The sequence below is a fragment of the Papio anubis genome, chromosome 17 (genome assembly GCF_008728515.1).
Source record: "Papio anubis isolate 15944 chromosome 17, Panubis1.0, whole genome shotgun sequence".
Taxonomy (NCBI): Eukaryota; Metazoa; Chordata; class Mammalia; order Primates; family Cercopithecidae; genus Papio; species Papio anubis.
The window spans coordinates 32,213,179-32,230,922 of record NC_044992.1 but is presented as its reverse complement, the minus strand read 5'-3'; the positions used below and the strand labels follow the sequence as shown (position 1 = coordinate 32,230,922).

At 41.0% G+C, this 17,744-nt stretch overlaps 1 protein-coding gene across 3 annotated transcripts in view; it reads left to right on the top strand.

Moving 5' to 3' along the window:
* Positions 1–17,744, top strand: part of INTS2 (integrator complex subunit 2) — a 64,044-nt gene that overhangs the window by 12,081 nt on the left and 34,219 nt on the right. For all 3 annotated transcript variants that reach the window (XM_021929116.2, XM_031657490.1, XM_021929117.2), the window contains exons 6-9: positions 3,638–3,768; positions 4,002–4,175; positions 8,341–8,567; positions 11,447–11,572. In XM_021929116.2, coding sequence (XP_021784808.1) covers positions 3,638–3,768; positions 4,002–4,175; positions 8,341–8,567; positions 11,447–11,572 — 658 coding nt within the window. The remainder of the gene's footprint in view (positions 1–3,637; positions 3,769–4,001; positions 4,176–8,340; positions 8,568–11,446; positions 11,573–17,744) is intronic.

Sequence of the window (17,744 nt, the reverse complement as noted above, 5' to 3'; positions counted from 1 at the left end):
TTTCCCAGGCTGGAGTGAAGTGACGCGATCTCGGCTCTCTGCCTCCTCGGTTTAAGCGATTCTCCTGCATCAGCCTCCCAAGTACCTGGGATTACAGGCATGCGCCACCACGCCCGGCTTTTTTAAATTAATTAATTAATTAATTAATTTATTTTGAGACGGAGTCTTGCTCTGTTGCCCATGCTGGATTGCCGTGGTGCAATCTTGGCTCACTGCAACACCTGCTTCCCGGGTTCAAGCGATTTTCCTGTCTCAGCCTCCCGAGTAGCTGGGACTACAGGCACCTGTCACCAAGCCCGGCTAATTTTTTGTATTTTTAGTAGAGATGGGGTTTCACTGTGTTAGCCAGGATGGTCTTGATCTCCTGACCTTGTGCACCTTGGCCTCCCAAAGTGCCGGGATTATAGGCGTGAGCCATCGCGCCTGGCTAATTTTTGTATTTTTAGTAGAGACGGGGTTTCACCATGTTTGGCCAGGCTGGTCTTGAACTCCTGACCTCAAGTGATCTGTCCGCCTCGGCCTCCCAGATTGTTGGGATTACAGGTATGAGCCACTGTGCTTGGCCTCTTTGTGGAGATTTTTAACCTCCAAAATATGCTTTTTTTTTTGAGATAGTGTCTCGCTCTGTCATGCAGGCTGATGTGCAGTGGTGCAGTCATGATTCACTGCAGCATTGATATCCCAGGCTCAAGTGATCCATCCGCCTCAACCTCTTGAGTGGCTGGGACTACCAGCGCGTACCATTGCACCCAGCTAATTTTTTTTTTTTTTTTGAGACGGAGTCTCGCTGTGTTGGCCAGTCTGTGTGCGTGCAGTGGCGCAATCTCGGCTCACTGCAAGCTCCGCCTCCCGAGTAGCTGGGACTACAGGCGCCCGCCACCACGCCCGGCTAATTTTTTTATATTTTTAGTAGAGACGGCGTTTCACCGTGTTAGCCAGGATGGTCTCGATCTCCTGACCTCGTGATCCACCCTCCTCGGCTTCCCAAAGTGCTGGGATTACAGGTGTGAGCCACTGCGCCTGGCGTGCCCAGGTACTTTTTTGTATTTTTGTGGATATGGGGTTTTGCCATATTACCCATGCTGATCTCAGACTCCTGGGTTAAAGTGGTCTGCCTGCCTCAGCCTCCCTAAGTGCTGGGATTACAGGCGTGACAAAATAGACTTCTTTATTCTTGGTAATATTCCTTCTTTTGAACTCTACTTTGTCTAAATAATACAGCCATGTCATCTTTCTTATAATTAGTTTTTCCATGATGTATGTATTTCTTCATCTCTTTAATCTATCCATATCTTAAGATGGATTTCTTGTGGACAGGTATAATTTTGTCTTGATTTTTTTTTTTTTTTTTGAGACAGAGTCTCGCTTAGTCGCCCAGGCTGGAGTGCAGTGGCGCGATCTCCGCTCACTGCAAGCTCCGCCTCCCAGGTTCACGCCATTCTCCTGCCTCAGCCTCCCGAGTAGCTGGGACTACAGGCGCCCGCCGCCTCGCCCGGCTAATTTTTTGCATTTTTAGTAGAGACGGAGTTTCACCGTGTTAGCCAGGATGGTCTCGATCTCCTGACCTCGGGATCCGCCCGCCTCGGCCTCCCAAAGTGCTGGGATTACAGGCGTGAGCCACCGCGCCCGGCCCTTCGTCTTGATTTTTTTAAATCTAGTGACAGTCTTTGTCTTTTAATTGGAGTGTTTAGACTGTATACATAGACCATTTAAATATGATTATTATAGTGGTTAGGTTTGAATCTTCTTGTTATTTGTTTTCTATTTATTTTCTTTGTCCTCTTGTACTTTGTGCCGTTGTTGTCATGGATTTTACTTTTACGTGAATTATAAACCTTAGAGCATATTGTTACTACTTTTGCTTTAACAGTTAATTATAAAGACTAAAAATATACGGGAAAATACTATTTATCCACATATTTACCATTTTTGGTGCTCTTAATTCCTTTCCGTAGTTCCACATTTCCGTCTGATATAATTTCTCCTTAACTTGAAGAATTTCCCTTATTTTTTGTAGTGTGGGTTTGTTGGCAACAAATTTTACCAGCTTTTTTGGTCTGGAAAAATATATTTTCAAAGGGTATAAAATTTTAGGTTGGCATCATCTTTTAGCTATTTAAAGATGTCATTCTGACCGGGTGTGTGGCTCACACCTGTAATCCCAGTACTTTGGAGGCCAAAACAGGAGGATTGTTTGAAGCCAGGAGATTGAGACTAGTATGGTGGCAAAGCAAGAAAGCAGGATCCCATTTCTAGGAAAAAACAAAAACAAAAACCAAAGATGTCATTCTCTTTTCTGCAGTAAATTTTATCTTTATTCCTCTGTAAAGTTTCTTTTTCCCTCTGGCTACTTTTTTTTTTTTTTATTTTTTTGTGGTCCTTTTTTTTTTTTTTTTTTGGGAGACGGAGTCTTGCTGTATTGCCCAGGCTGGAGGGCAGTGGCACAAGTGTGGCTCACAGCAACCTCCGCTCACCCTGGGGTTAAAGCGATTCTCCTTCCTCAGCCTCCTGGGTAGCTGGGACTATAGGCGTGTGCCCCCATGCCTGGCTAATTTTGTATTTTTAATAGAGATGGGTTTCACTATGATGGCTAGGCTGATCTCGAACTCCTGACCTGAGGTGAAGCGCCCATCCTCTGCTCTAGTTACTTTTTCTTTTTTTTGGAGATGGAGTCTTGCTGTGTCGCCCAGGCTGAAGTGCAGTGGTGTGATCTCAGCTCACTGCAGTTTCCACCTCCTGGGTTCAAGTGATTCTCCTGCCTTAGCCTCCTGAGCAGCTAGGACTACAGCTGGGACTGCGCATCACCACGCCCAGCTAATTTTTGTATTTTAAGTAGAGATGGGGTTTCACTATATTGGCCAGGCTGGTCTCGAACTCTTGACCTCGTGATCCACCCACCTCGGCCTGCCAAAGTGCTGGGATTACAGACGTGGGCCACTGTTCCTGGCCCTGGTTACTTTTAAGATTTTCTTTTTATTACTGGTTTCAGAAAGTTGATGTATGATGTTTCTTGGTATGATTTTCTTTGCATTTGTCCCACCTAGGGCTCATTGAACTGGGTTTAGAGTTTTCATTCAACTTGGGAAACTTTCTTCAAATTAATTAATTAATGTATTTATTTGAGACGGAGTTTTGCTCTTGTCGTCCCAGGCTGGAGTGTAATGACGCAATCTGGGCTCACTGCAGCCTCTACCTCCTGGTTCAAGTGATTCTCCTTCCTTAGCTTCCTGAGTAGCTCAGATTACAGGTGCCCGCCACCACTCCCAGCTAATTTTTGTATTTTTAGTAGAGATGGGGTTTCACCATGTTGGCTAGGCTGGTCTTGAACTCCTGACCTCAGGTGACCCGCCCCCTCGACCTCCCAAAGTGCTGGGATTATTGGTGTGAGCCACTGCCCCTGGCCCTCAAATGTATTTTTGTCTTCATCTCACTGGTACCGTAATTGCAAGTGTGTTTGAGTGTGTAATATTGTCCTGGAGGTTACTGTTCTTTTTTAAGTCTCTTTTCATTTTTTGCTTCATTTTGGCCAATTTCTGTTGTTGTGCTTCCAAATACCCTGATCCTTTTCTTCTGTCGTGTCAAATCGTCATAAACAATTAATTCTCAAGGCTGAAGAAAGTGGTTTCTATCATGTTAGTTTGTAGGGGCCTGATAAAAAATGGAGAACGACAAGATGAAGAAAGTCTTGGAGGAAGGCGCAGGACAGATGCCTTACGCTTCTTGTGTAAAATGAATCCTTCTCAGGCCCTCAAGGTCCGAGGCATGGTGGTAAGCGATCCCGTGTTTTATTAGACAAAGGTCCAAGAACTCTTCTCAAGATGGTTTTAGAGTCCTGTAGAGGTTGGGAATTTTATTTATATACTGGATATGTTACCTTTCTCTCTGGGTTTTTATGTTTTGTAGGATTTCTTCCTCTAAACTTTAGACACTTTAGATTTGGAAGCATCCTTGCCCTTTTTGCTTATGATACTGAATTCAGTTTGTTTTCTTTGCTGTGCTAGGTGGAGGAATGTCACTTGCCAGGCCTTGGTGTGGCTTTGACATTGGATCATACTAAAAATGAAGCTTGTGAGGATGGAGTGAGTGACTTGGTTTGTTTTGTAAGTGGTTTGCTTCTTGGAACAAATGCGAAGGTCCGCACTTGGTTTGGAACTTTTATCCGAAATGGACAGCAGGTGAGGGTTAAATCTCTGTATAGGCTAAGGATTAGAATATTTTAGCAGCTACTAAAAGAGAAAGAAACATTTTTTGAATGATGTCATTAGGCAAGTGGTTCTCACACTTTCTAGTTTCAGGGACTTCCTTATATTTTAAAAAATCACTAAGGATACCAAAGAGCTTTTGTTTATGTGGCTTTTTTCTATTGATATTTACCATATTAAAAATCAACACTTAAATATTCGAAATATTTATTTAGTTATTTAAAAATAGCAACAGCTGATGTGTTGGCATGTGCCTATAATCCCAGCTACTTAGGAGGCTGAAGCAGGAAGATTGCGTGAGTCAGAGGGTTCTAGGGTATAGTGTGTGATAATTGTGCCTGTGACTGGCCACTGTACTTTAGCCTGGGCAACATAGCGAGACCTCATCTCTAAAAAAAAACCAAAAACAAACAACAATAATCCTATTAAATGTGAACATAACATATTTTAAATGAAAACTGTGTTTTCCCAAACAAAATTTAATGAGAAGAATGATATTGTTTTATTTTATTATATTTTTTTCAAATCTCTTCAATGTTTGGCTTGATAGAAGCCTTTGGAAACTGCACTGTACCCTTGTGAGTGAATGAGAAAGTAAAAGACAGATAATGTCTTGAGTATTATTAATACCTTTCCGGACCCAGTGAAAGAATATTGGGAAACTCCAGGGTTCTGGGCCAGACTCATGAGAACTGGTGCATTAGGTCACTGAAATAAGTTATTATATTTTTAAATTTTAATACGTATGTGTATATATGTTTTTGTTACGGTAAAATATACATAACATAAAATTTTGCAGTTTAATCATTTTTAGGTATATAATTCAGTGGCATTAAGTATATTCACAGTGTGCAACCATTACCACTCTTCATTTCCAGAACTGTTTTTCTTTTTTTTGAGACGGAGTCTCACTCTGTCACCCAGACTGGAGTACAGTGGCGCAATCTCGGCTCACTGCAAGCTCCACCTCCTGGGTTCGAGGATTCTCCTGCCTCAGCCTCCTGCGTAGTTGGGATTACAGGCGCCCACCACCGTGCTTGACTACTTTTTGTAGTTTGAGTAGAGACTGGGTTTTGCCATGTTGGTCAGGCTGGTTTAGAACTCCTGACCTCAGGTGATCCACCCACCTGGGCGTCCCAAAGTGCTGGGATTACAGGCACGAGCCACCGGGCCTGGCCCATTTCCAGAACTTTTTCATCATCCCAAACAGAAACTCTGTACCCATTAAATAACTCCCCATTCCCCCTATCATCCCATCCTCTGGTAACCTCTATTCAACTTTCTGTCTCTATGAATTTGCCCTTTCTGGCTACCTCAAGTAAATGGAATTACACAATATTTTGCCTTTTGTATCTTGCTTATTTCACTTAGCATAATATTTTCAAGGTTCATCTATGTTGTAACATGTGTCAGGATTTCCTTTTTAAAGACTGAATAATATTCCATTGTGAACTTAGAGTAGAACTACCATTCTGTCCAGCATTCCTACTGCTGGGTAGAGAAATCATTATATAAAAAATATACCTACACTTGGATGTTTATCGCAGCACTATTCACAGTAGCAATGTTATGGAATCAACCTAAGCATCTGTCAACGGATGGTTGCTTAAAGAAAATGTGAGAGAGAGAGAGAGAGAGACATATACACACACACACACACACGTATACACACACACACACACCATGGAATACAACTCAACCGTAAAAAAGAATGAAATCATGTCTGACAGTAACATGGATGGAACTGGAGGCCATTATCTTTTTTTTTTTTTTTTTTTTTGAGACAGAGTCTCGCTCTGTTGCCCAGGTTGGAGTGCAGTGACCGGATCTCAGCTCACTGCAAGCTCCGCCTCCCAGGTTCACGCCATTCTCCTGCCTCAGCCTCCCGAGTAGCTGGGACTACAGGCGCCCGCTACCTCACCTGGCTAGTTTTTTGTATTTTTTTAGTAGAGACAGAGTTTCACCGTGTTAGCCAGGATGGTCTTGATCTCCTGACCTCGTGATCCGCCCATCTCGGCCTCCCAAAGTGCTGAGATTACAGGCTTGAGCCACCGCGCCTGGCCAAAGCCATTATCTTAAGTGAAATAATGGAGAAACAGGAAGTCAAATACTGCATATTCTCACTTATGAGTGGAAGTTAATCATGTGTACATATGGACAAAAGCGAGTAGGATAATACACATCATAGACTCCAAACGATGGGAGGGTGGGGAGGGGGTGAGGGTTGAGAAGTTACCTGTATTGGGTACAGTGTATACTATCAGGGTGATGGCTACACCAGCAGCCCAGACTTCTATGCAATAAATTCGTGTAACAAAACTGTACTTGTACCCCCTAAAGCTGTAAAAATAAAAAGTAAGGGCTGAGTGTGGTGGCTTACACCTGTAATCCCAGCACTTTGGGAGGCTGAGGCGGGTGGATCACAAGGTCAAGAGATCCAGACCATCCTGGCCAACATGGTGAAACTCCCTCTCTACTAAAAATTAAAAAATTAGCTGGGTGTGGTGTGTGCACCTGTAGTTCCAGCTACTCGGGAGGCTGAGGCAGGAGATTCGCTTGAACATGGGAGGCAGAGGTTGCAGTGAGCCAAGATCACGCCACTGCACTCTAGCCTGGTGACAGAGCAGGACTCAGTCTCAAAAAAAAGAAAAATAATATTTCATTGTATGTATATGCTACATTTTGTTTTATACATTCACCTGCTTATGCACATGTATTTTGCAGCAGTTTTTAACTTGCAAAGTATTTTAATTTTTCAAAAACGAATTTATTTTAACTATGTGAATAGAGTTCCTATGAAGGAGCTAATAGAGATTGTGATTTAACTTGTTGAGGTCACTTAGCTAGACAACATGTGTACTGCTTAAATCCTGTAGTCTATTTTTTAAGCAACTGAATCACAGTGTTTTAAAATATTCAAGTTCTACTTTATAGCCCATTTGAAAACTGATTTTAAGCTTTGCTTTTTAAAACAAAGTTAACATTTATTTATTGGATGCTTCATATATGTCAGGTACTGCATTAAGCACTTGGTGTGCTCATCTTGTTTGTAGTTGTCCTTTGTATGCAATAAACCTTTATTCTTTGAACTTACTGTTATTATTAAAGCAGGTCTATCATATTTTACTTAGAAACACTCAAAAGATAGTAATTAACATTTGCCTAGCCCTGGATAGTTTAGAACTGCTTTCATACATGTATTAGTTTTGTTCATTCGTCTACTTAACAGACTTTGAGTGCTTGCTGTATGTTAGGCACAATGTTAGACTGTGCAGAGTAAGAGATGACTAAGACCTTGTCCCTGCCTGAAGAACTGTAGGGGTTATAGAATTGTAAACTCTTGTTTTTTGAGACGGAGTATCACTCTGTTGCCCAGGCTGGAATACAGTGGTGTGATCTTGACTCATTGTAACCTCCACCTCCTGGGTTCAAGCAATTCTTGTGATTCTTGTGCTTCAGCCTCCCGAGTAGCTGGGATTACAGGCATGCGCCACCACACCCAGCTAATTTTTGTATGTTTAGTAGAGGTGGGGTTTCACCATGTTGGCCAGGCTGGTCTCGAACTCCTGATCTCAAGTGATCTGCCCTCCTTGGCCTCCCAAAGTGCTGGGATTACAAGTGTGAACCACTGCATCAGGCCAATAATTGTAAACTCTTAATTATAGGAGCTCTGTAAGGTAAATGTTGTTGATAAAATACTTCCTTGTCATTAAGGAAATTGGGGTTCAGAGAGGTTAACCAATGTATCTAAAGATATATAATCATCTAATAGTAGAGCTGGCATTTAAACCCCAAGAACTTACGTCTTCAAAATCTGAGCATTTTCTCCTATACCACATATCACTTTGTTAGTCTTTATGTATTTGAAAGTACCATTTAAATAATATTCCACAATTCACATTGTCACTAATTTAGTCTTTCCTCTGCAACCAATCCAAATTACGGTGAATATTCATTCTTCAGACAAACTAGTGGATTTTGAGTTTGCTTGATTGGTTAAAATGAGATTCTGTAGTCATGACAATCTCCTCAAATAGGCCAATTTGAAAGTGTTTAAGTGGGGAGCTGTGTTTTAGCTCCCTTTTAGTTTAGTAAATGCTTCATGCTTTCTTCCTTTTGTGATCCATATTTCTTACAGAGAAAAAGAGAGACCAGCAGTTCTGTCCTCTGGCAGATGAGAAGACAGCTTCTTCTGGAGTTGATGGGCATTCTTCCCACAGTAAGAAGCACCCGAATTGTGGAAGAAGCTGATGTGGACATGGAGCCCAATATGTCTGTGTATTCGGGGCTGAAAGAAGAGCATGTTGTGAAAGCCAGTGCACTCTTACGTCTGTACTGTGCTTTGATGGGGATCGCTGGACTCAAGTATTCAATAGTTTGATATTTTACTTTTTTGTCATTTTACTTTCTTGTTCCTATTCTCAAGAAAGTGAACCAAAGGCCTTTTATTCAGAGGATTAAAGTTTTCTGTTGGACTCAGGTAGTGGGCTGGCCTATAAGAAGAATGAAATCCTAAGGCCAAGAATTCCTAGCAGAGATGTATTCATCTATTTTGTTCTGATTGTAAACAGAGTTATATAAATAAATATGGGAGGAGCCAGAGCAGTTTATCAATTTCCAATCACAGTTTAAAAAAACCTGTGATTTCAACACAGCTTGACAAAACTATAGTGAATGATCTGTGAGTGATCTTTTAACATTGACTAGTTGAAGTAAATCTCTCCTTTGTTTCCTTTTACAGTTGATATTATAAATTGTTTAAAATTAATATGATATGATTAATAAGTACATTGTTTTCTTTTCTTTTTTTTTTTTTTGAGATAGAATCTTCGTCTGTCGCCCAGGCTGGAGTGCAGTGGCGCAATCTTGGCTCACTGCAACCTCTGCCTCCTGGGTTCAAGCGATTCTCCTGCCTCACCACACCCGGCTAATTTTTTATTTTTATTTTTTTTGTATTTTTAGTAGAGACGGGGTTTCACCATGTTGGCCAGGCTTGTCTCGAACTCCTTACCTCAGGTGATCCACCTGTCTCAGCCTCCCAAAGTGCTGGGATTACAGGCATGAGCCACTACACATGGCCAGTACAATGTTTCTTATTTAGTCACCATACAAAATCCTTTTGAATAATATTCTTAATAATTGTGCATATAGTCTTCATTTGCATGTCTCCAATATGCATGAGTTTCAGTTACCCCAGTTTATTTAAATAATGCTGGTCTCTCAACACAGTTGACATTTCAGTTGCCATGATACATTAACCAAATAATTTTATAAAGTATAGGGATTGTGAGCTTCTCAGGCCACATACCACTAAGTAAATGACGGATATACATCATGATTAGTGACCAGTGGCCTCACTTCTTTCAAAGTTTGTTGGTAACTGGTTACTGCACACCTGTTATTTCATTTGTGTACATATAGCAGAGGAGGTAGTTGTAAAGGTTGAATATCCCGTATCTTAAATGCTTGAGACCAGAAGTGTTTGGGATTTTAGAACTTTTTGGATTTTGGAATGTTTATATTACATTTACTGGTTTAGCATCCCTATTTCAGAAATTCAAAATCCTTAGTGCTCCAATGAGCATTTCCTTTGAGCTCATTACCTCATGTTGGCACTCAGAATGTTTTGGAGTTTGGGGGCATTTCAGATTTTGAATTTTTTGGATTGGGGTTACTCAACCTGTATTGCTTCCTTTCTCTGCATAATAAACTCATGTTCCAAAACATAGAAACAGTTTTTGGAACATTATATTCCAAAAACAGATAATTGGAAGAGACAATTGGCAAGTAAAGATGAAGTACAGGCTGGGCATGGTGGCTCACACCTGTAATCCTAGCACTTTGGGGGGCCGAGGCGGGCAGATCACCTGAGGTTGGGAGTTCGAGACCAGCCTGACCAATATGGAGAAACCCCATCTCTACTAAAAATACAAAAATTAGCTGGGCGTGGTGGCGCATGCCTGTAATCCCAACTACTTGGGAGGCTGAGGCAGGAGAATCACTTGAACCCAGGAGGCAGAGGTTGTGGTGAGCCGAGATTGCAACATTGCAGTCCGGCCTGGGCAACAAAAGTGAAACTCCGTCTCTACAAAAACAAAAATCACGAAGAAAAGAAAAAAAAAAAAGAAAAGAGGCAAAGGCTGTTTAAACTACTCTTGATAAAGTCTTTACGAAGAAATAAAAAACTTTAAGGCCGGGCACGGTAGCTCACGCCTATAATCCCAGCATTCTGGGAGGCCGAGGCTTGCAGATCAGTGAGGTCAGGAGTTGCAGGCCAACCTGTTCAACATGGTGAAACCCTCTCTCTACTAAAAATACAAAAATTAGCTGGGAATGGTGGCATGTGCCTGTAGTCCCAGCTACTCAGGAGTCTAAGGTAGGAGAATTGCTTGAACTCAGGAGGTGGAGGTTGCAGTGCCCCGAGATTGTGCCACTGCACTCCAGCCTTGGTGACAGGGTGAGACTCCGTCTCAAAAGAAAAAAAAAAGAAAGAAAACACTTTAATTCCTAGTGTTTCTAATATTTTCAATTAGAGTACTATAAAAATATTAGTTTTACTATTTAAAAAAAAAATTTCTGGCCGGGTGCAGTGACTCACACCTGTAATCCCAGCATTTTAGGAGACTAAGGGAGGTGGGAAGTGGATTTTTTGATCCCAGGAGTCTGAGACCAGCCTGGGGAACATGGCAAAACCGTGTCTCTACCAAAAAAAAAATAAGCTGGGCATGGTGACGCATACCTGTGGTCCCAGCTACATGAGAGTCTGACATGGGAGGATTACCGGAGCCTGGGAGGTCAAAGCTGAAGTGAGCTCTGATCCTGCCACTACACTCCAGCCTGGGTGACGGAGCAAGACCTTGTCTCAAAAAAAAAAAAAAAAAAAAAAAAATTCCTTATGCATTATAATCAACAGAGTTCTTAATGTTTTGACAAAAATTTTAAAGGCTACAGTACAATCATACTTTTTACCATGGATTATTAAGATCATGTTGCATGATTGCAGCTTGCATGGTCATTTTTATGACACAGGGCAAAGTGAGGACCTACCTGTATTTGTCTACAGTAAAACACTGTAGTTGTAATTTCTCAACAGTTTTGCATTTGACAACTTGAGATGTTAAAGATTTTATAAATAGCAAGGTATCGTTATAAAGTTTAACATTTGTATCTAAAAGGTTAAAAATTGACTTTTTCTTCTTCATCCCAACTAAAAATGTAAAGCCTAATGATGTATTCCTTTTTAGACCAACTGAAGAAGAAGCTGAGCAATTATTGCAGTTGATGACGAGCCGTCCTCCTGCTACGCCAGCTGGGGTTCGCTTTGTTTCACTTTCCTTTTGTATGCTACTGGCCTTTTCTACGCTTGTCAGGTACCTAACTATATAAGTTGCTCCATTTTCTCAAGGTTTAGTTTTATTTACTCAATAAAATTGTGTAGCATTAGATAAGAGCTTTCTACAAAAGCTGGTCTAGGCATGGACAGTTGTAGTTTTGTTTTGTTTTTTTTTTCAATTTTTAAGAGAAGGGGTCTTGCTTTGTTGCCCAGGCTGGAGTACAGTGGCTATTCAGGGGTGTGATCATAGCACACTGCAGCCTTGAACTCCTGGCCTCAAGTAATCCTCCTGACTCAGCCTCCCAAGTAGCTGGGACTACAGGTACATGCCACTGGCTCCAGCTTATTTGTGTTTTTTTAATATAAGGGTATCAGTAACATCTGATTCATTTTATTTATCTTTTATTAAAGTTTTATATGTACATTGTTCAAAATAGTTCTTCAAGATTTGTTAAGGCTAATAGCAGTCCTTCCTTCCTTCTCTCCTTCCTATTTCACCTTTCTTAGAGGCAGTGTCTTTCAATTCTTTTAACTGTTTATTTTGTGTTTTACTGCTACATCTATAATAACATGTTTGTATTTGATACCCCTTGATTTTTGCTTTTAGGTATTTTTTATTGAGTTCCAAGTATGAAAGATGAGAAATTAGTTCTCTGTCTTTTTTCTCCCTGTCCTAAACACATCCATACATATCCTTCCTATCCTCTCATTCTCCTAGTATGGTTATAATAATTTAGATTAGATCAATATATAGTTGTTAACGATTATATAAGCGCTACTGAGAACTCAACCATGTAGTATATGATTATTTTTTACTGCTTTGTAAAAGTTTTTTTTTTTTTTTGATTAATATTTATCCTGTGTTTTTGTTTTTTGCTTTTAACTTTCTTGGTGTTATATGTCCCATTCATGTAACCTAAACTCTCTGCCAGCCTAAATCTTCTGTCCAGATGTTTTGACTCATTAGATAGTCTATGAGTTTCATCTTCTTGAGGAGATTTCTTCAGGAGCATTTTGATCTGGAATGGTTACCAGCTAAACCTATTAGTACAAAGCTCTCATCCTGGGATTGACCTTCACCATCATTTTGGAGACTTGCTTCGTCTCTCCTTTTCCTTTTGTTGGCTCTCCTGTTTCTTATATCTCATGTCATCATCTTAGCTGGGCATGGTGGCTCACATCTGTAGTCCCAGCTACTCGGGAGGTTGAAGCAGGAGGATTGTTTGAGGCTACAAGTTTGAGGCCAGCCTGGGCAACATAGTGAGACTCCTGTCTTCGTTTAAAAAAAAAAAATTAAAAAGAAAACCTATCCTTTCATTTGTTTGAGCTGTGATCATGTCATCATCTTTTTTCATTGCTTCCTCATTTTGCTGCTACTGCTTTTTTTTTTTTTTAGATGAGTTTCACTCTTTTCATGCAATTGGAGTACAATGGCATGATCTCGGCTCACTGCAGCCTCTGCCACTCAGGTTCAAGTGATTCTCCTGTTTTAGCCTCCGAGTATCTGGGATTACCGGCGACCACCACCATTCCCAGCTAATTTTTGTATTTTTAGTAGAGATGGGTTTCACTATGTTGGCTAGGCTGGTCTCGAACTCCTGACCTCAGTTGATCCACCTGCCTCAGCCTCCCAAAGTGCTGGGATTACAGGCATCAGCCACTGTGCCTGGCCATTTTGCTTCTTCTGAATGAGTATGTGTGAAGTAAATTCTTTTTGAGACTGGATATTTCTGAAAATATCTTTGTCCTACTTTAACATCTGATTGATAGTTTGATGGGGTATGGAATTCTTACTTGGGAATAATTTCCTTTCAGGACCTTGAAGGTGTTGCTTCTTTGTCTTCTAACTTCTGTTAGGAAGTCTGACATTCTGATTCCTGGTCCTTTGTGTGGCCTATTTGTTTTTAATATGGAAACTTGTAGGATTAGCTCTTTATCTCTAGGGTTTTGAAATTTCTGGTTGATATACCTTAGTCTGAGTCTCTTTTTGACTATTGTCCTAGGCATTCAGTAAGCACTTTGAACCTGGAAACTCATGTCCCTCAGTTCTAGGAAATTTTCCTGAATTTGTTGGTAATGTTTTCTCCTTGCATGTTCTCTGTCTAAAACCTCCTTTTATTTGGAATTTGAAATGATTGTCGAATTTTCTTATCCTTTCCTCTTTTCCTTCCCCTCATCTTGTTCTACTTTTTAGAAAACAGCTTTATTGAGATGTAATTTACATATCATAAGATTTACCCACTTAGAGTGTATAATTGAGTGGTTTTTAGTGTATATATAGAGTTATGCAACCACCACCACAATAGAATTTTAGAACCTGTTCAGCACTCTAAAAATAACTTGCTCATTTTAAGGCCAGGTGCAGTAGCTCACACCTGTAAACCCAGTGCTTTGAGAGGCTGAGGTGGGAGGATTGTTTCAGGCCATGAGTTTGAGACTAGCCTGGGCAACATAGCAAGACACTGTCTTTAAAAAAAAAAAAATTCTCCAGGGGTAATGGGACATGCTTTAGTCCCAGCTATTTGGGAGGTTGAAGCAGAAGGATCACTTGAACCCAGGAGTTCAAGGTTACAGTGAGCTATGATTGTGCCATAGCACTACAGCCTGGGTGAAAGAGCTTAAAAAAAAAAATAGAAATCATTCTGCCTTTTAGGATTTGTCTTTAACTTTATCTTCAATTCCTACTCAGTCTTTAATTTCTAAGAGCACTTTTTTTTTGGCTCTCTGAATATTTCTTCTTTATGGTATCTATTGGTTCATGATAGCATAATTTCTTTGATATTAGTCATACTGATTTTGAAGATATTTTATTATTTGTATTGCTTCTTTTCTCTAGGTTGCTTTTTTCCCTGCCTTTTTTTGGTCTCTATTTTTTAAGTTAGATGCTTTTCTCAGATACTTAATATTTATTATTATTTTAACTTTTGTTTTATTTATTTATTTAGAGATGGGTCTCTCTCTGTTGCCCAGGGCAAATGCAGTGGTACAATCATAACTGATTGCAGCTTTGAACTTCTGGGCTCAACGGGTCCTCCTACCTCAGACTCCCAAGTGGCTAGTGTGGGCCACCACACCTGGCTTATTTTTAAAAGTTTTTTGTAGGGATGGGGTCTCACTTTTGTTGCCCAGGCTGATCTTGAACTCCTGGCCTAAGGTGATCCTCCTGCCTTTGCCTCCCAAAATGCTGCAACTACAGGCGTGAGCCACCGCACCCAGCCAATATTTATTGATTGTTCACATATATATGTATACACACATATTTTATTCACATATATATATATATCTTGTTCACACACACACACATATATATATATAATATATATAGTGAGATGGAGTTTCGCTCTTGTTGCCCAGGCTGCCAGACTGGAGTGCAATGGCGTGATCTCAGCTCACCGCAACCTCTGCCTCCCGGGTTCAAGTGATTCTCCTGCGTCAGCCTCCCAAGTAGCTGGGATTATAGGCATATGCTTCCACGCCCAGCTAAGATTATAGGCATATGCTACCACGCCCAGCTAAGTTATTTTCAGTAGAGATGGGGTTTCTCCATGTTGGTCAGGCTGGTCTCAAACTCCTGACCTCAGGTAATCTGCCTGCCTTGGCCTCCCAAAATGCTGAGATTACAGGTGTGAGCCACTGCGCCTGGCTGATTGTTCATGTTTAAGACTAGGAAATGAAAAAGCATATTAGAACCTCTAATATGGGAGGTTCTAAAAGACCCGTAAGTGGATCTTTGGGAAACTCTTGGTCTGATCAGAGTTCTAAAGATTATTGTCTGGCCTGGAGAGGGAAGGCCTATACAGAAACCCATAAATAGAGTTAAAGAGTAAGGGTTAAGGGTTGGTAGGTATCAGCCTGCAGTATAATCATTTACTTAATTCTGCTACTTTCAGAATGGTGCTCCAGATATACCTGGTTTCCCTTATTTCAGATGCATGATTTTACCACCTCCAGACAATAAATCTCCAGTTTTCTCTCTACTGAGGGAAGGGTATTCTTCTAGTTGTGCAGAATGCAGGAGGTGATTTGGAGTCCTACTACTTATATAGAATGTCAGCCTCTTAATTTTTGTCTGTCTTCACTCTCGGTCCCAGAACTGCCTGGAGTAGCTTGAGCCCTTTGGGAATTCTGTGGTGTAAAATGGATGGGTTTTCTCTTCTACCAGTTTAACATTTTGCTTCCTCAGGTCTGCTAAGTCAGTTACCACTTATCTATATGTTCTCTAGCTTCCAGCATTTTGTGGTGTTGTCCCTACTCAATATCTTATGTGTTTATGCCTTTTAAGAAAACCTTAATGTAGTTTTAATGGAGTTTCAGGATGGTGTAAAATTAGGTACATGAATTCTTTCTTTTCGTTTTACTTGAAGTACTTTCTAAACATTATCTCAAATCCTCATTACTCTTATAGAGTATTTTTTTTTTTTTTTTTTTTAGATAGGATCTTGCTTTGTTGTGCCGGCTGGAGTCCAGTGGCACGATCAGGGCTCGCCGCAACCTCGGCCTCTTGGGCTCAAGAGATTCTCCCATCTCAGCCTCCCGTGTAGCTGGGACTACAAACATGCGCCACCATGCCTGTCTAATTTTTAAATTCTTTTGTAGAGATGGGATCTCACTTTGTTGCTCAGGCTGGTCTTGAACTCCTGGGCTCAAGCTGTCCTCCTGCCTTGGCCTCCCAAATTGTTGGGATTACAGGCAAGAGCCACTTTGCCCAGCCTCATAAGGTATTTTTGTCCATAACTTATAGATAGAAGAACTAATGTTTAGAAAGATATTTAAAAGTTCTTAAGATAGGCCAGGCACAGTGGCTCCTGCCTGTAATCCCAGCACTTTGGGAGGCCATGGTGGGTGGATCGCCTAAAGGTCAGGAATTCGAGACCAGCCTGGCCAACATGGTGAAACCCCGTCTCTACTAAAAATATAAAAAATTAGCCAGGTGTGGTGGTGGGCGCCTGTAATCCCAGCTACTCGGGTTGCTGAGGCAAAAGAATCTTTTGAATGCGGGAGGTGGAGGTTGCAAGGATCCAAAATCGTGTCGTTGCACTCCAGCCTGGGCAACAAGACCAAAACTTCTCTGAAAAAAAAAAAAAAAAGAAGTTCTTAACATTTTAGAGCTACAGTGAAAAAGAAAAAGAGATTATTTGTGTTTCTTCTTCAAGATCACACTACCAGTAATTAGCAGAGATGGGATTCTCACTCAGGTGTGGCAGGCTGTAAAGGCTGTCATCTTTCTACTACATAACACTTTATTATTCGTTATATGGTTTAGGTATAGTTGAGAATGACCTTTTTTATTTTCTTAGCTTTTGGTAATAGAAGCAGCATACTTTTCTTTTGCTTTTTGTTGCATCTATTTTTACTGCACTGAAGTAGAAAGAGATTGGTGAAAAATTTTTCAGAAGTCAATGTCAACTTGTACTTATCAATTAAATTTAGACTGGGTGCGGCAGCTCAGGCCTGTTTTCCCAGCACTTTGGGAGGCCAAGGCGGGTGGATCATCTGAAGTCAGGAGTTCGAGACCAACCTGGCCAACAGGGTGAAACCCCATCTCTACTAAAAATACAAAAATTAGCCAGATGTGATGGCAGACGCCTGTAATCCCAGCTACTCGGGAGACTGAGGCAGGAGGATTGCTTGAACCTGGGAGGCGGAGGTTGCAGTGAGCTGAGATTGCACCACTGCACTCCAGCCTGAGCAACAAGAGTGAAACTCCATCTCAAAATTTAGGAATTCCTTTTAAAAAGTCATTGTTAGGCTAGGCATGGTGGCTTGCCTCTATAATCCCAGCACTTTGGGAGGCTTAGGCAGGAGTATCACTCGAGCTCAAGAGTTCAAGACCAGACTGGGCAACATAGCGAGACCTCCCCTCTACTAAAAATAAAAAATACTAGCTGAATGCATTGGCGCATGCCTGTAGTCCCAGCTACTTGGGAGGCTGCGGTGGGAGGATCACTTGAGCTTGGGCGGTTGAGGCTATAGTGAGCTGTGATTGCGCCACTGCACTCCAGCCTGGGTGACAGAGCAAGACATTGTCTCAAAAAAAAGTCATTGTATTTTTATAGCCATTTTTCATATCTGGTAAGCCTGTGATTGCCTTTTTTTCCATGATTAGTGATCATTTGTTTCTCTGTAACTTTGAGATCTACTCATAAGGTTTCTATAAATTAAATTTCATTTTTCCAGAAGATGGACTGCTTATTACTGTTTGGCACTCA